Source organism: Cydia fagiglandana, chromosome 13 (genome assembly GCF_963556715.1).
Source record: "Cydia fagiglandana chromosome 13, ilCydFagi1.1, whole genome shotgun sequence".
Classification (NCBI taxonomy): Eukaryota; Metazoa; Arthropoda; class Insecta; order Lepidoptera; family Tortricidae; genus Cydia; species Cydia fagiglandana.
In genome coordinates this window covers 7,163,835-7,183,859 of record NC_085944.1, presented here as the reverse complement: position 1 = coordinate 7,183,859, position 20,025 = coordinate 7,163,835, and the positions used below count along the sequence as shown (strand labels likewise).

Genomic DNA, 20,025 nt, shown 5'->3' with positions numbered 1-20,025 from the left:
GTTGGTCATATAGTAAAAGTAGCTCAGTTTAGCGAGTAGAATCGAGCCTTAGATTGAAAGCCCCATGGTCAGACACACACTGTATTTGAAGTCGGTGCTAAAGTCTTAAAAATCTTATCGATATTCTAGAAAATAGTTATTTGTTTTACTAGGGGGCAAAATGGTTTTGTTAACCTTTCGCACCCAAGTCGTATTGATACCCAAGCAAGCGAAAGATTCGAAAAGTGAATCTTGAGCGGTTTAAAAACATTTATTTATACCGAGTGAAACACCGACCAACCCGAGGAAAATAGGTTGCTACTTACTGTAAAACATTAAGTACAAATCAAATTCAAACGAACGTAGATAAGTAATGAAATAAGTATTAATTATTCAAAATAGTCAATTTTAACAGAATTATGACTTCAAATTACTTTGCCACTCTTGTGGATAAAATGCAACTTTCTCATCAGTTTTTAAATAATAAAGAGACCCTTGGAGAACGAGCGAGCTGGTGTGGAGAAAAAATATTTAGATGACCGAGAAAAGAAGGAAAGGGAATTTTTGTCTAAGAAAGTTTCGTCGAAGGAAGTCGTTAAAGAAGTTTAAAAAATGAGTACCTACTCCACTTTTAATAATCAACAAGGAAAACAAATAAAGTTTAAAAACTATAGTTATTTTAGCTTAGTTAATACAAATTATTATTTAATATAAATTAGAAACCTTTTCGTATGGCTTGTTTACTTAGAGCAGAACTTTCCAACCAGTTAGGCTCGACATAAAAACACGAACTCTATTATTAGTATATAAGTTAGATAGAGCTTTTATGGTGAGTGCTAATTATTAATTTACTTTAGGCAGAGACAAGCTAAATATTCAAGACTGACAACCTCCATATCTCAGCAGCTTAGCTTTATACCTACGAGTCGTCGCTATTTATTTTTAACAGGCGCTATGTGATAACGTACATAATAACATTATACAGATTGATTAACATTGAGGTTAATTAACATTATATATAACGTCTATTACTTCATTTTAGGGTTCCGTAGTCAACGAAATAAAATGTTCGTCTTGGGCCAGATATAAAAATAAATATATGAATCCATCCAAATACACTTCAATAATATTTAAAATCCTTTTATACTTTTACTTTTTTATTCAATTAACAAAAAACGGTGGATACGTATATATAATTTAAGTCATGTATAGTGAATTTTGTAATGGGTACTTACAATAAGCAAACGATAAGTAACTTAACTTGATAACTTGATTTTTTATTGCAGGGAGTTATTATTATTATTAGCACTGCTTATAACTCTTATCAATTGTGGGCGGTTCTTAGCTGTTGCCAATTCAGACCATTAAGCTTGAGGATAAAGCAAAGTTGATTATTATTAATGTCAATAATCATGATACTTCGATAGTATATGATAATACATATATGAGTATTGATTTGAGTAAAGTATGTAATTAAAATGACTAATTATAATAAGTAATATTGGTACGTTTGAGCTCTTTCGTATTTTTTGTTGAATATTCCAACACCGGGTCACCTACATGGACATAGGTATAAAACTACAATGATCGGCCATGGAACGACCTTGAATCTTACTGGGGCGCGGCGTAGGTATACCTACTACTGCATGTAGGGCAAGGAAAAATGCACATAGAAACATCACAGTATAACATTAAGAGCAAGAAGGGCAAGAGGTACGCGCAGGCGTACCAGGGTGCCTCGAGGATATCGATTCCAGAGGGCTGCGTGCGCCGGGCCCGGAACATTCGTAACGCTTTACCACCAGCAGACCAGTATAAAGCTGAACGCCAGCTGCGCCTAGTTGTAATGACTCCTAGGCTCATTTTACAATGGGCTGATGAGTCGGAGTAGAAAGTGTTTTGCGAAGGGTGCAGATTTCCCGCGCGCGCGCGGGGAGCAAGGCGAGGGCCCGCGCCCGGACGGGACCCTCACATTACGTAACGCAACACGCACAGCACGGCGCACAAACAATGTGATTTTATTTTCTTGAATTTTTCTACTGTTTTTGATTATACAAATTTTAGGATTAGTATCGTGATATTTAGTTAAGTGTCGCGCGACTTTAATTTCGCTATCGTTTTAGATGTCTAGTGTAGAATAATGTTTGATACTACTTGCAACTGCAGTTTTGTTTTGGTGAAAATATATCGTGAATTGCGCAATTTATAATAACCATGGACGAGGAGATTGAAAGTCGTCGACGAGTGAATCTTGAACTTGGGATCTCGGAGACAAGGCAGTGACTTGTGTGAAATCGATCGATCGGTTTTGAAAACTTTCCAAAATTTTTGTAAATCAATAACGCAGAATTAAAACAGAAACAATACGTAGAAAAAATGAAGACTTTCTTAATGAGGAAACTGAAATATAAATTATGAAAATTGATTAAAATTTTCATAGTGTACCCTTAGTACCTTCATCAGCAGTTCTTCCTCATTACACAACATGACGATGGGTAAGTGTCGATAATTAATTTAAACATTTTCTTAGTAGTTCTATAGAGCTCTCTATTTTTTAATTGAGCTCTATGACTGGAGGATTTCTTATTTCTATAGAGTATAGACTGAAAGGAATGGGAAGTGCCCTTTTCAGCGCCATTACTTCCGCCCAGATCTTTTGTTTGGCATAATTGGTTTCCATAGTAGAAGCTTACAGTTTGGCTCAGGTCATTACTTTGGTCCCTGTTTTCCGAGAGGTCATAATAGGTACCTACTTTAATTAGGTATTTTACTACCGCAAGCGAAACTACCGGAATACTACCTACCCTCATATTACCTACCATGAAAACTTTTTCATTGTTATTTTGTTTTTTTAGGTACCTACTTATAAAAAATGTATGACTTATTTACGCATTGTAATAAATCATTTATCGCATAGGAATACATAATATTTTTATGTGACATATTTATTCTAATTATTGAATTGTACCAACCGATAAAATTTTATACGGATTATCGGGATTCTCGGGATTATCTTGGGATGAACTTTATCATATAGGTGACAATAAAATATATAGTTGTGTAGGTATAAGTATCAAAAGTTATTTCAAATCGTCATTTGCCTGAACTAAATGTCTACGGGTTAGGGTCAAGAGATAAACTAAATGAGCGTAGGCGTTGAACTCTAATACAGAAATGAGACCACTAGACCTGTTCTTGCCGAGAGTGTAACTGAATAGGTACAATGAGATCTTTTATACTGTCTTGTCTTAGGCACAAGGGCGTTTTTAAAAAGTTTCGATGTACTGTGTGCTGTCTGAGAGCAAAGTTGCGTCACCGCCACCGGAAGATGGTAAGATGCTTCAACAGCATCTTGCAATTGAACAAAATGAGAGCTTGGGAAGACCCGCGTAAGCACCTTTAACCTATGATCTGCTACTAACTACCTACGTCATTAGTTTCTTTCACTGTTGCAAGAAGTGGTGAGGTAACTCCTTGTCAACTTGTAAATTTAATTTGTAGCTCTAGTTCTACCTTTTTAAATCGTGCGTGCTCGTAATGTACGAACTTAGAATAGCTGAGCGATGCTGAATTATGAACTAAAGTTTACTTTACATTGTTACTTTTTATTACCATCATGAAGTTAATTTTATACGGTGCCCTAATAAACACGCGACTTCCCGGAATATTGCACAATTTCTAAACTTAGTGCCATGTAAAGAGTAGATTCCTCTAAAGAGTAGAGCTGCAACTTTTTTTCTTTACAGGAGATTAGATAGGGTAGATACAAATGTTTTATCTTACTGTTAGATAAAACATTTAGATTCTAACACATTGTACCAGTTACTTTTATAAATGGGTTAAACGTCAGTAACGGTAAATTTCTTATCTTATTTGCGCAATGTAAACAAAAAACAAACGCCGAGCGCCGCCGAACGCTCTCCTAATCTTCGTAGTGTTTTGTTTTAATAAAGATATCGTTATTTTTGCTTACAATCCACCTGTTCAAACATATTATTCTACACGTTATTCGCTTTCAGTAGTATTTTGGGTAAAATTAAGCAGTTATTAAATTTGTTAGCTAATGAAATGAGTGACGCAAGCGCCGGTCGATGAAGCTCGGGCGGCGCGCGAGCAGTCCGTGCGCGCGCGTTGCTCCGACACCGCGTCGACCGAGCGCCGCCCGCGCCTCGCGTTTCCCGCCCTCGCATTTACGCGACAATTTTCGAACCCCGCGCACCCAATTACTACAGTCAACTCTACTCCCCCTTCACCAACTATTCAACCGAGCGCAACGAGTTCCCGCGTTTTTTACGATAGATTATCGTATCTGTGTTGTGAGATCATTTTTGATAAGCTGCAAAAATGATTAATACCAACCACACGTAAATACTCGTACATAATAAAACCCAGTGAACTATTTCATTAGAAATACATCTATTGGAGAAGCCAGATATAGTTAACATAATGGAAAAGAGCGATTCATTTGCTATTTATGATATTAATATCAGCGATAAAGACAAAAAAGATTCGAATACGGAAAAAGTTTGCGATGGAGACAAGAACCAAGGAACCCAGATCTCGACTTTAATAAAAATTCGTAAGTAACAGCAGCAATACCATAACAAGTCTATTGGGGTAGGTGCCCTTTGTTTTTAGGGTTCCGTACCTCAAAAGGAAAAAACGGAACCCTTATAGGATCACTCGTGCGTCTGTCTGTCTGTCCGTCTGTCACAGCCTATTTTCTCGGAAACTACTGGGCCAATTAAGTTGAAATTTGGTACACATATGTAAATTAGTGACCCAAAGATGGACATATTTTTTGTATAATTTTAACATACATAGGTTCGAAGTTATTTAAGAAAATAGCCAAAAAATGACCATTCCCCCTTTATCTCCGAAACTACTGGGTCTAAAATCTTGAAAAAAAAATACACAAAATAGTTCTTTACCTATAGATGACAGGAAAACCTATTAGAATTGTGCAGTCAAGCGTGAGTCGGACTTATGTACGGAACCCTAGAAACGCGAGTCCGACTCGCACTTGGCCGGTTTTTTGTTATACATACATATTATATTGGAATTATTGATTCAGTCTATTTACTTATATAAAAATTCCATTTTTAACCATTCATTGCATTACCATTATTTTTGAGTTCTGGATATTTTCGACCGCTCTGGCCTCGTGGGTAGTGACCCTGCCTGCGAAGCCGATGGTCCTGGGTTCGAATCCCAGTAAGGGCATTTATATGTGTGATTAACACTAATATTTGTTCCTGAGTCATGGGTGTTTTCTATGTATATGTATAAGTATGTATTTATCTATATAAGTATGTATATCGTCGCCTAGCACCCATAGTACAAGCTTTGCTTAGTTTGGGGCTAGGTTGATCTGTGTAAGATGTCCACCAATTTTTTTTTTCTACATATGTATATGTCGTCGTCAAGTACCCATAAGTTGTGGGCCACAACACAAGCCTTATTGAGCTTACTATGCAACTAGGTCGACTTATGTGTAAGATTGTCCAATTTTTTTAACCGACTTAATTTTTAACCCCCAAGCTTTTATTTTTTTTATTTAGTTTTAATTTTTTAACGTGAGGAAACCTGCACACACCTGCGAAGAAATTCAAAGGTGTAGATATGTTTAAATTTTCCGAATTTTCGATTTTCATCTGACTTTGCTCGAATTCTTGTTCCAACTGATAAAAAAATATTATACGTTAAAAAATTTAAAATCGGTCAACATTTAGAGGTTGCACAAGATCAACAAAGATTTTTCAAATAACCAACGACTCTACATCGGAGGGTAGAAAATGGTTTAAGCGGCTACCATCAAAGCGGAGAGTAGTGCATGTGATACTGAACCTTCTACATATAAATAAATTTTAAAATTAGTAGTAAACTTGGATTTTGGTTACTCGATAAATGTTCTAATTAAGATTTTTCAGTTTTTCCACCTGTTTCCAAAGGAAAAGTGCTTTTATCGAGTTTTAGACGCAAAATTCTGATTTCTCATTCGATTTTAGGTATCACTTCATTCTTCATTATATTTTGTCATTTTAGAACATAGTTCATTTTCACGAAATGTATGGGGTTCTCACTCTACCTTTTCAACTTGTGCAACCTCTAAACGTTATTCGATTCTTTTGAAAATTGAAATATATAGTTTTTAGTGTGGGGAGACTCCATTGGTGAGCAAAGTCAGGAAAAATATTACAACTTTTTTTTCTCCATACAAAATTGAATCACCCTAGTGTATGTGAATGTGAAGTCCCCAAACCGCATTAGGCTAGCATGGGAACTATAGCCCAAGCTCTCTCGCGCATAAGAGGAGGCCTCTGCCCATAAGTGGGATATATATAGGCGCTGAATTATTTTTTTATAAATTATTGAATTTAGTAATAGGTACCCACTAATAATATATTCATTTGCTATTATTTAATTGTGATTATCCACGTTTGTATTGTTGGTAAATGGGCTAGTGGTAGGACAGTCGCTTAGGAACATTCTTATTTAGTTTGTGTAAACAAGTCATAGTTATAAGTTCAATTGTGTAATAGGGTGGAGCGTCGTTGTATGGAAAAAAATTAAAATTGGATTATCAATGTGGAACCGGTACCAAAAGTTGCAGTTTGTCATGTAGATTATAGTGATTATATCAAGTTTCAAAATCAATACTACTTTTAGCCCTCTACTCAGCCGCTAAAGAAATTAATAAAGGTAAATTTTCATCAATTATTAAAATATACTATTTCACTAATATGTGTACATTTTATTGAAATTATATAATACTTAATACGCGTATAATAAGTTATTACCAAAATTTTAGTGCATTTTTACCCGACTGCGCGACGCAAAGGAGGGTAATGTGTTTCAATATTTATAATATAATATAATTGCAAAATTTCATATTAAACAGCAATTTCAGGCAAAAAAAAGGAAAATGCTACAGTGTAAAAAAATTCTATGAGTTATTTTTTTTAGACATTCTTGTGTCAAAGTAACGATGTTATTGATTACGAAAAGCATCATTTTACTGCAAAAAAAGGGTAACTTATATGTTTAAATAAGCGCAAATTTTGCCCTCCGGCGTCGCTTACGCCCTTTTTGGGTCATGTTCACACGTATTTTAGGCATACATATACTTATATTAGTATTCTTTTTATTATCTTATCATGTTCAAAATAGTTTTCACGATTCTGTTATGGGTTGTAAACTCCAATTTGTGCACAATATCCGGGTTAAAGGGCATTTTCCATAAAACCCCTATTTACGTGGTTTTACCGTGTCATCAAAATATACGTTATAAACAAAACTAAGTATAGAAATCGAGTATATCTGTAAGAAAAAGATGTTATTTAATGAATAAATTTGTTTTTAAAAAAATAAGCATAAATTAAATTTATTAAAAATATACATATATTGCTATATATAATCGAATAGTAGAGGGCTAAAAGTATATACCAATATTTTTTAATTTATTTTTCCCTTAAATAATAAAAAATTAGACATCCTTTTAGAGGGGTTCCATTACTATATTCAAGAATTTTGGATTTCGCTCCACCCTATTGTGTAATATGTCTTAATCTTGCTATTTGAAATCCCAAAACAGCCAAATCTACACAAAAATGTAAAGTGTATGTCATCTATAATCTTAAGCGGTGCAAATAAAACAAAAACTTGAGGCCCGACTGATTTCCCTCAACAAGCAGGTATATATAGGTAAAGCAAAATAAATGATTTGTCATTGTTTAGAAATCTTCCATAAACAATAGCCCTTTCTTGTTCAATACAAATACAATAGTGGTTGACTTTTTTCTTCAGAGTGCGCTAGATAGATTGAGTAGAATGAAAATACGATGACATGTAGAAAGATGAAAAGCTATTGTCTATTTAACTCAGGCCGTGGGAGTCTCACGTAACATCTCAGATTATTTCAACGAGCTTATTATCACGGGATAACTTTTTACTGATCTTCATGTACTTATTTTATTAGAAAATCAGAGATTTCCGCGGAGGCTTTCGTTAGTCGAAAAACGTCAAGTCTACGCGACCTACAGTATCTATACTTGTAGAGCTACAATGTAGAGCATAATACAATTTTGTATGACCGGCTTTTTTTTCTATTATATTAATTTATGTGAATGGCAGATAATGGCACATTATTTCTTTGCACATCAAAAACTCGCAAACCTATTAATTTGTGTTGTTTGTTTGATAGCATAACTATTAGCAAGTACCAATATTTCAAAAAACTGTAAAAACCCCAAATCTCTTCGTCAAACAATATTCATAGGTGACTTGCTGCAAGCGCGCTGCCAGTGACCTTAATTTCACTGGACACTAGCATCGTATTGAATTAGCCGCGCAGCTGATTGACGGGCACGTTTGTCGCTTCCGCTAGTTGTGCCCGATACTGGCACGCGCGTCCCTGGACGATGGGCTAGGCCGGCTAGGGGAACCTGTCGTGTTCCACTCCGCCGCGGCCGGCCAGTTGGCCCACTTGTCTACGACTTGTACCTTAACGAATGGGCAGGGCAATGCTTAAAGAGCACATAGTATCAACCTCAAGGCAATGAATCGGCCAGGGTGGAGAGCAATACAGCACAGAGTGACTTATGGTGCTCACGACCCTCAGACATGAGGATTCGACTAGGAAGAAGTATCAACCTGTATAAGTGAAATCGCCGAAGATTTTTACAGGCTACAGTTCTTGGTTCGCCAAGTGCAATGCTCGGTGAACTATAAAAGTACAGTCTGAGTCCTTCACACCACCAAATGACCAATATAAGTTTGGCCTATGGAGTAGTATGGAGACTTTACGAAAGTCGGAGTCAAGTTATGTACGAAGGATAGCCCAGCCATGCTTTGTGAACTAGCATATTTCCTGTCTCTTTGTTTTTGAGAGTGAGACGAGATGCAAAGGGCTATGTTGCGCACTAGAAATTTATGCGCTAGGTCAGGGGTCGGAAAACTTTAAAGAAAAAGGAAAAAATCATTACTTATTGAAATATCCATTCACTTGCACTATCCATTCCATTCACTTGTAAATGCTTACGGCGCGATTCGGGAAATGAAATAGAGATTAATTAGATACGATATAGTGAAGATTATATATCTTTACTATTTCATATCTAGTGAATCTCGAAATCATTCCCGAATCGAGGCGTAGTTTCCGTAATATACACATGAATTATTAGGTACAATAACGTCGGTATTGCTCCATTGACTGAAATTGTTGATTTGTGGATATTACACACGGAATTGCCGTAATTATAATGCTGATACGAGTAGGTACTAATAGGTGAGGCTGTTTTTATGAAAAAACAATGCAGCGTGTATCTATCCAATCATATTTTCATTGAAGCATATCTTATCTATAAGGGGTAATGATGACTGTATTCACTGTATGACTGATATATACCTATAATATATATACCTACATCCATATATATAAAAAGTTCAAGGTATTAAGTTATTTATCAGGTATTGTATCTAATGCGTAGGTATGCTAATAAAATACTTGACGCTTGTTTATTTCCGTGGCCTAAATGTAGCACCCAGACAATTTTATTGATGTGTTATTAATTGAGAAAGCTATTGATAACGATGTGTTAAAGATGTTTAACTATTTCGATTAATGATTTGCTCTTATGTATATGCAAGAGTTTTATTTAAATAACATCTTTTCAGAGTATTGAGGTTTTACACGACTGTGTTTTTACGTCGTTGGATTCAAACACTGCTGGACCTATAAGTTTTTTGTTTAATAAGTTTTTTAGTGGACAAAGCCTTGAATGAATTTCTTACAATGGTTTTGTATTAATCTCAATGGAAAATTAAAATTTCTATTTGCTTGTTCTTGTCTCCCGCCCTTTCCTTGCTCGGACTACCATTGCGAACAATGTAGAACCGAAATTACAATTCGACTGAAGGGCGCGGATCTCGCTCTACAATAGATATATGTAATCAATCATTTAATCAAGGATTAGGACAGGCAGTAATTGTTGACACCGTGCTGAAAGCAACATATTTCCGAGAACAAAACCATCACTAATTGCAACGACGTCCTGGCTTACTAATTTTATACTTAATTACTTATTTTTAACCGACTTCTTTTTAAATGTTGCTGTTGTCAACAGAACGTGAGCGCGGGGAGCGCGACTACATCGGGTTCGCGACGCTACCGGAGCAGGTTCACCGCAAGTCGGTGAAGCGAGGCTTCGACTTCACGCTCATGGTGGTCGGCGAGTCGGGGCTCGGCAAGTCCACGCTAATCAACAGCCTGTTCCTAGGAGACCTGTACAAGGGTCGGAAAATACCTGACGTCCAAGGTTAGTTCATGTTGATGCGGTTTAATTGTGCCGGAGCAGGTGCACCGCAAGTCGGTGAAACGAGGCTTCGACTTCACGCTCATGGTGGTCGGCGAGTCGGGGCTCGGCAAGTCCACGCTGATCAACAGCCTCTTCCTAGGAGACCTGTACAAGGGTCGGAAAATACCTGACGTCCAAGGTTAATTCATGTTGATGCGGTTTAATTATGCCGGAGCAGGAGCACCGCAAGTCGGTGAAGCGAGGCTTCAATTCAATTTCAATTCAATTTTTAATTCAAATGGTGGCAATAATTATATGTTGCACACCATACAATAAGAAAGACGGTTGGATATTAAAATGTTATTTTTGGTTAAATTTGCAGGTAGCAAAATTCGAAGTAGAGCGTGTCAAAATAACCGTCACTTTGCTTTCCATCCAAATATTTTAAAACCGCAAACGGACGTCTAATCATCTATAAAATTATGCAATTTTGTTTACAGATAGGATAGAGAAAACCACAACTATAGAAAAGAAAACGATGGAAATAGAAGAGCGAGGCGTCAAGTTGCGTCTGACTATAGTCGACACGCCAGGCTTCGGAGACGCCATTAACTGCGAAGACTCCTGGAGAACCTGCTCGGGCTACATCGACGAGCAGTTTCGGCAATACTTCACAGATGAGAGCGGGCTCAACCGCCGACACATGCAGGACAATAGAGTGCATTGTTGCTTATACTTCGTCCCACCATGGGCTCACAGGTAATTCATAATATTTATTTTTAACTTCCTTTAGAGTATGTGGGACACCATGTGGGAATCTTCTCACAAAAAAAAAGCAGTCGCTGGTCACTATGTCGACCAAACTATGTAATCAATTTGAAAAAAGGGACACCATGTAAATGATAAGATTTTTTCCACTTGCACTGCAACACTGACGGGTACTGTCCGTAGGAAATTAGCATATCGACCCATGATAAAATGATTGGGCACATGAAACTGGGGGTTATAACACGCGCGTTGTCGATCACTTAACACGTGAGCGCTAACTATAATCACTCACAGGTATTGTAGGGTTAAAATTACATGAAAGTTCGCTGTGTTAGATTTGTTCAAGATATATTATTTAAATTGATAACACAGCGAGTGCTGTAGAGGAATGGCGACCAACAGCTTCATTTACAAAAGGGTGAGTAATTATTGGGCTACAGTCTTTCTGCAAGGCGAAGTTACCTCCCTCGTTAAGCTGCCCTACTTCTCAGATGAAGCTTTAATTAGCCCCTTTTTTCTGAGGTGCAGTATTATTACGATGTCTTGCTAAAGATGGGAATCGATTTCTTTAGACGAGGCGAGGCGCCATTGATGCGAGCCTTTGTTGCGAGCACCATTACACTGTTACGTGAACGAGGAAAAGAAAAACAACTATGCATTCAGTATTGTGTGTAATGAGGCAAGAGATTCGAAAGAGCAATTTGAGCAAGTAAGCGCTTTTACCAGTCGGGCCATTTGCTCCATTAAACCCTTTCACTGTCATTATCCTTGAATCAAACTCGATACGCTTTCTCTCTAGGAATATTGTTATTCATTATCTCGGTATGAATTTATTAGTATGCATTTAATATACTCCCACAGATACCTAGATATAGCCGATAAAATATATATGTATATATGTATAATAAAATCAATCGAATCCAAAAATGGCAACTAGTGTGGTGTTTTTGATTATTCCAAAGTAATTTTATTCTTAAGGGTGTTCATTTGTCGTTTTTCTCATAACCCTAGTTTCTCAATTAATTCATCAAAACTAACTCAATGTTTAAATAAAAAGCAAATAGGTCTAAATATATACTTTGGCACTATTAGCCGGTTGTACATTTTCACGATTCCGCGCCAAGATTTACCTACACTCCCGATAGTCCCGATGCTCTTAATTGATAAGGCGGCGAGTTAGGTACACTCGAGTACTGATCAGTATTCTTCATTTCATTCTTCTTCTTTTCATCCTGTTACCCCTGTTGGGGTGTCCCCTCGAATCATATTATTCCAGTGACTCCGGTGCTGGGAAGGATAACCTCCTCCCACCCCATCCTCAATACTTACACCCAACGGGTGTACACTCAGTACAATGTTTTTAATTCGTTACTTAGACTATCCAACAAAAGAGCCAATCTTCTGGTTTATTAGGTCATGGACATAGCGATAGCAAGACGCATTGCGGAAGCATACGTGCCCCTTATGTGGTAACGGTAGTATATCACTTGTGTGACATGACTGACATATAACATGGTTCGATAACTATACATATTTTTAAACAAACTAAGCGGGCGACACCTTATTAGTCTGCATCATTCAATAATAATACACTAGCTCATTAAATTGCAAATTAATGGGGTGTGGTTATGTCAGTTATATCATTTGAATTCCTACCAACGTCACAGAATAAATAATAGTACTAGGTACAGAAGACTCACTCTCTAACAAAACGCGTCTGTCACGATCAGCACAGATATGGCCGCTAGGTGGCGACAGCGCCACGCGCGGCTTATGGCAAACCCCAAAATTGGGGTCGAACGGATGTACTTTTAGCTACCTGTAGCAAAGCGACGAAATCGAGCGGAGTGCGCCACGCCTGCCAACGTCAACAGCTTTTCAATAATTTGGTATATATGTCGGCGGCCGATCGTAAGATCAGGCATATCGTGAAATTCCTAGGCATATCGTGAAACGTGAAAATCCTTGACCCGTTCTCTGAGTCGACGGAGCCCCGCTACGCGGGGCTCCTATTTCTGGCAGTTTGCCCTTCGGGCATATGAAGCAACCTAACGAACCTATCCTACCTAACTATATATTGGTTTAATATGACTATCGTCAAAACATTACACAGGAACATTACGATCTGCCTGATCTTACGATCGGCCGCCGACATTATATAAACAGGAACGTGTCCTAGTGAGATGACAAGAGATGTCCAATACAAAATGAACCTACGGCACTGAATGTGTTAATAAAGAAAAGAGGGATATGAATTTGCGCCAAAGGGTAGGTAGGTAAGGTACGTAAAAATGGTTGCGAACTCCTGGTATAGAATAATGTTTGTTTGCAGTGTAAGGCAGGTGGATCTGGAGATGATGAGACGACTACACCGCAAAGTGAACATCGTGGTGGTGATAGCGAAAGCCGATTCGTTGACGGCGGCAGAAGTCAAACGGCTCAAAGCGAGGATACTGGCTGACCTCGAGGATCATCAGATACAGGTTTTCTTTTATTAATCTTCATCATCATCATCATCATCTCAGCCATAAGACGTCCACTGCTGAACATAGGCCTCCCCCTTACGGGGGGTGAATGCCATAATCGCCACGCTTGGCAGGCGGGTTGGCGATCGCAGTCGAGTACACCGAATTTGAGGGACGCTGCTGCCCGTCCACCGGTCTTGGACGCAGTTTAAGGACATACCCGGACCCGGGTCCCACCACGGGATTATTAATCTTGCTAGTAATATATTAATTTAGTGAGTTACTTGACTTAATAAGTATAACAAAAACTTGTTAAATAATTTTATTTATATAAATTCATAACCTGCACTGATGCCCTACGCTACGCAATTCACAGCTATCCTAAATATGACACGTACTATACGAAGTCAAGGAAGTTTTACAATCGTAGGTGATTGACTCACTCCCACATTATTAATGTAGCATCAATAGCATCAATCGCGTGGGTGGAATAGCTTGAATGCGATGCAACGTAATATTGAGAAACTGTAATGTACTTCGTTATGGTGTAACGTCTACGTAAGTACCAATAACTAATAATAATAACAAACGAATGGTGATCGTATGATACTTCAAAAATATTTCAACCCCGGGTTTTTTAATAACTGTCCTACAGCTGTCCTAAGACTCAATATAAGGGATTATCTAATGGTGATTCCTTCTTACATTCCAGAAAAAAACCATTTCAATTTACAATACAGCTATGCCCAAATAAAACAAAAGCGTAAAATAGGTCATTCTTGACAGTGCCATATTTGCAAGAGATCATATACAATTATACATATAATATAATATTGCTAAGTTTTATAAGGCATATTTGTGCTCTCCCTAGCATTTCCATTTAAAATAAAGAGTTTATTAGAGCACTTCAAAATCATTAATATATGACACGAAGTAATGTCAGTTGGACAGTGCGGAGTTGAGGTACATACCTCTACCTACATTAAGTATATATTTCGTCACAAGTGTGATGATGAACATATTTGGAGTTCGAGTTCCATGCTGTGGTTTTGATAATGCATTCACCTACAGCTTGGCAAAAAAGAGTAGAAATTAAAAAGTGGCAACACTGTAGTGTCGTCCCTTTCAAATCAATTGATATAAGAGAACGGGACTACGGGGCCGGGGGTTGACGAGACGTAACTATAGTGTTGCCACTTTTTAATTTCTGTTCTTTTTTGCCAGGCTGTAACCATGAATGATTGTGCAGGTGTACCAGTTCCCGGAGTGCGACAGCGACGAGGACGAGGAGTTCAAGCAGCAGGACCGCGAACTGAAGGCCGCGGCGCCGTTCGCGGTCGTAGCGGCCGACACCGTGCTCGAGGTGGGCGGCAAGCGCGTGCGCGGCCGACAGTACCCCTGGGGCATCGTGGATGGTAGATATTTCTTGCTTTTGTAATAGCTATCTTCTCGCGTGGTGATAGAGTCAATTTTTGCTCGCGCTGGTGAAAAGCTTTAAAGAAGGATCGCGAGCTAAAAGGCGGCGCTATTTGCTGTTGTAGCGGCCGACACCGTGCTCGAGGTGGGCGGCAAGCGAGTGCGCGGCCGACAGTACCCCTGGGGCATCGCGGATGGTAGATATTTCTTGCTTTTGTAATAGCTGTCTTCTCGCGTGGCGATAGAGTCCATTTTTGCTCGCACTGGTAAGCTACAAAGAAGGATCGGGAGCTAAAGGCGGCGCTATTCGCGGTCGTAGCAGCCGACACCGTGCTCGAGGTGGGCGGCAAGCGCGTGCTCGGCCGCCAGTACCCCTGGGGCATCGTGGATGGTAGATATTCCTTGCAATAGCTGTCTTCTCACGTGGTGATAAAGTCCATTTATGCTCGCGCTGGTGAAAAGCTTCAAAGAAAAATCGCGAGCTAAAGGCCGCGCTATTTTCTGTGGTAGTAGTGGACACCGTGTTGGGGGTGGGTGGCAAGCGCCTGCGTGGCCGCTAGTACCCCTGGGCATTGTTGACGGTAGATATTCTTTGTAATAGGTTGAAAAGTGAAGGCTTCAAATAAGAACCTCGAGCTGAAAGCGGTGCCATTGGAGTTAGCAACTTTTTTTTTTTTTTGACGGAGTGGGAATGCGTTTACGCACGGTGTGTGGGACTCGCCGCTCCTTTCCCCTCTCCTGACAAGAGAGGGGGAGAATTTGGCCCTACCCACTAAACCCACTCCGGCGTTTCACCCTCTCTGCCGTTCGTGAGGGCGCACTGGGATCGATGACATTCCACCACGGATTGGAGTTAGCAACTGACTGTCACCAACTGACTGGCAAGCAATAATTCTTGTTTAGCTAATAATTTTCTTGTCGCCTGGCAGTACGGTTCAAAGTAGCCTGCGCTAGGTATACTAAAACGTGTTTGTGGTGAAATTAAACGCACCAATTTGAGCTCCTGTTTTAATATACTAAGGCTACTAAGAAAAAAATAAAATGTATCGATGTCAACGAGCCTTGTTTGTAAACATCTGAAGGATTGACACAGAAACATCCACTACAATTGTCAAACATTTAAGTTGTAGGATATATTTAAACTGACATTTCACTCGACCTCCTTTTGAAATTAGACGCAGGAAGCGTTAATTACGTCTGGTGGAGAGCATTAGGGAATTTCACCGCACAGTCATAGATACACAAAAGAACTGAGGATATGAATTTTATAGGGACCAAAATCTTCAAACACCGCCATGAATTTCACGGCGCTTACGACTTCTTGGTCACGTGATTCACGCCGCGCTCCCCTCGCCTACAGGTTGCGATTGTTACAATTTCATTGTTTGGTATGACTTCTTGATTGTAGTAATCTTCTTCTTCTTCCTCGGCATTTCGCCACGGCTCATGGGAGCCTGGGGTCCACTAACCAATGATATGACGTAGCACTAGTTTTTACAAAAAAGACTACCATCTGGTCTTTCAACTCAGAAGGGAAACTAGGGGCCCGTTTCTCAAAAGCTTGTAACTTGTAATACAAGCGGATGTCACTTTTTGACAGCATTTGTTAGAAAGGCACTTCCACTTGTACTACAAGTTACAAGCTTTTGAGAAACGGGCCCTAGGTCTTATTGAGATTAGTCTGGTTTCCTCACGATGTTTTCCTTCACCGAAAAGCGACTGGCAAATATCAAATTATATTCCGTACATAAATTCCGAAAAACCCATTGGTACGAGCGGGGGTTTGAACCCGCGACCTCCACTTGGCCACCAGCGCTTTTTTTCTTTCTTTCTTGATTGTAGTAATAATAAGTCAAAGACATATATAACTTCGTATAAGATGAATAAAGTCTAAGAAAAAAACGTTCCTCGGAAATCAAGAAAAAGTCATTCTCGGATAGATGGCGCACACACACACCTTTGGCCTACGCTCGGCTAGATAGCGTGACCGTTTCATATTTAACAATTTTAACACATAGATATCAGGGAATGAACATGGGTCAAAATGATATAAAAATAATAAAATAATTTATCCATATATACACATTTTTTTGATAATTTTATACGTCTTTATTTTGAGTTTTAGTTGTGTGTGGCAGTAATTTTACAGTGACTACAAAATTTACTATGACAGGACCCCTCTATACTATCTGTTCTCTTTGTAATAAGTGAATGTTCCATTGTTACAGTGGAGAACCCTCGGCACTCTGACTTCACGAAGCTCCGCACGATGCTGATCTCCACCCACATGCAGGACCTCAAGGACGTCACCCAAGACGTGCACTACGAGAACTTCCGCGCGCAGTGCATCTCGCAGATATCGCAGCACGCTATGCGGGAACGCGGGTCACTATCTTAATATCATACACCAGCCATTCTCAAAGTGTGTTCCTCGCTTCCTCGGAACCCTAGGGTTCCGCAAAGCCTCTGTTGGGGTTCCGTTAAATATTTCGCTTTCCAAAAGGGTTCCGTCACCAAAAAAGTTTGAGAACCGCTGTCATACACTAATAAGACTGCCAATATATGCTACTATCCAATAGGATAGTAGGTGATTTGACTAGTAAGTCAAATCAGCTTCTTTTTTAGAACTGTCAAAATATAAATAAGAAATTTATATGAAACCGAGTATAGTGACGTCACGGTCAACCAGGGATGTTGCGGATGCAGATTTTTTGACATCCGCGAATGCGAATGCGGATGTCAAGATTTGGTATCTACTTAAAAAACGTCAAATATTACATTTTTAGCATGTTTTATTTAAAAAAACGAAACGTTTAGTATTTGAGCAAAAATATAGGTGCGTTTTATTTAATAAACAGTAACTTGGCCGACTTTTCGGGATCTAGACGATTTCGTTATGTATTATAATATCATTAATAATTATGAACTTATGAGATATGTTTTGAATTAATGATGATAATATTTATTTACAGGAAACTGAAGAGGGATTCGATGGGCAACAATAGCGAAGTAGTAATTACGGACACCGACAGACTGCTACTGCAGAAGGATGAAGAGGTGAATAATTATTTAAAAAACCTCTACAATTACGGAAATCAGTTAAAGCATAATGAAAATATTAATGGCGAGCTATTTTAGAGAGTTAATATTTTTACAACTTACGCTTCATGCGCCACGAGGCCACTATCTCACCACTAAATCTACGCTGCAAACTTTTATTGGCGAAACTGTTGTACTGCCAGTTCCTTATTACAAGTATTACATTATTTGTTACAGATAAGGCGAATGCAAGACATGCTCACTCAGATGCAAGAGAAACTCAAAGCTTCCGACAAGAAACACGACAGTATTATAGATGTATAAATTATAGACTGCAAATGTACCTCTAGCGTAGTGTTACAATTAATCTATTTCACTTATGTTCTAGTAAAAATATTAAGAACCTCTTTAGAAAAATTTGATGAATTTAGAGTTGTGGACATATTTTTTGGTTTGTTTTTAATATCAGGAAGTACTATGTATTTGACTAAAATGTACAGTTAGAGTGTAGATACTTTCAACACATGCTCACAGCAATCAATAATAAAATTACGAGTTTACCTGTACTGTACATTACCTATTTATTTACGTTATATGTTGCGCTTCTTTTCGTGAATCTCGTATTATACCTATTTCTAAAATACTTGCATAATACATCTCAGGTCATGTATTTCATATTATTTGCACGTAGCATATAGCAAGGAACCACACAGTACCTTATACCTAGAATAACTACTCGGTATAGTCGGGATATTGTAAAGCAATATTATTAGTTATTAATGCCAGATTATTATCAACCAAGGCAACTTTCTTTTTAATCCTTTACGCATCACATCAACACGAATTACTAGAATGCCATTGCTCAAGCAATTTAACATACGAGTGATGCTTAATAAGAAAAAAAGAAGCAACATCGTTAATATAAGCGATGTCCATTGATCTGTCCGTCGTTCAAATTTTAACCAAAGTTAATATATATGATAAGATCGAGAGAGCACTATGTGCACTTTATGTACCTAGTAGTTCAGTAGTACCTCAATGCTAAAGTATCAAAGACTAACGTTAAGTTGAAAATTTAATTTGTTACAGAATTACTGATAATGCTTTTTAAATAAATGCCTACTAACGTTTCTTTCGTCAAGTTTACTAAGATTTTAAATTTTGTATCGATGTAATTGTATTAACATTAACAGTAAATTGATACTTTACTTAAAATGAATTTTTATTTTCCTAAGTTATAACAAATAAATAATAAATAAATATTATAGGACATTCTTACACAGATTGACTAAGTCCCACAGTAAGCTCAAGAAGGCTTGTGTTGTGGGTACTCAGACAACGATATATATAATATACAAATACTTAAATACATAGAAAACACCCATGATTCAGGAACAAATATCTGTATCATCATACAAATAAATGCCCTTACTGGGATTCGAACCCAGGACCATCGGCTTCGCAGGCAGGGTCACTACCCACTAGGCCAGACCGGTCGTCAAAAATAACTAAAAAGTAGGTATAATACCAATTACCGGTTTTATATACTACTAATGGTGGTTGGTATTCCACCTACCTATCCAATTTCTTTGTCCAATGTGTATTGCATCTCACGTTTTGCTTTAATGATAGTGTGAGGCAATGACATTGGACAGGTGGAATACCACCCTAAACATCAGTGGTTCTCGCCTTATGCCCCCCCCCCTACATCTGGCGTCTTTCGAGCGTTGGCGTCTACAATTCTATGGCCACTGCTCGACGCAGTAATTTATAGTATCGCTCGCAGACGTATCTGCTTGATGAATAGCCGGGTCTACAGAGAACGCAATTTACTCGCGCACAAAACGCCCAGTGTAGACGTATGGTAGACGTGACTCGGCCGAGGCGGCGCGAGCGAGGTACGTCTACATTAGACATGTGTAAGTAATGCTCGTAATATCACAAATGAGATATCTCTCGAACACGTAATATGCCATTACGTATCTCTCCGCGAAATCAACCAGTACTTCAAACATCACGCATCACGCGAGCCGCACCGAGCGCGCGAGCGCCAACGACCGGAC

At 38.5% G+C, this 20,025-nt stretch overlaps 1 protein-coding gene across 1 annotated transcript; it reads left to right on the top strand.

The window, feature by feature from the left end:
- Positions 1 to 4,083: 4,083 nt before the first annotated feature.
- LOC134670132 (septin-2) lies at positions 4,084 to 19,177 on the top strand. The gene is made up of 8 exons (XM_063527818.1): positions 4,084 to 4,558; positions 10,104 to 10,295; positions 10,775 to 11,033; positions 13,375 to 13,525; positions 14,757 to 14,922; positions 17,152 to 17,308; positions 17,896 to 17,980; positions 18,200 to 19,177. Exons 1-8 carry the CDS (start codon positions 4,426 to 4,428, stop codon positions 18,284 to 18,286), a joined length of 1,230 nt encoding a protein of 409 aa, XP_063383888.1. The 5' UTR covers positions 4,084 to 4,425; the 3' UTR covers positions 18,287 to 19,177.
- Positions 19,178 to 20,025: the final 848 nt, after the last annotated feature.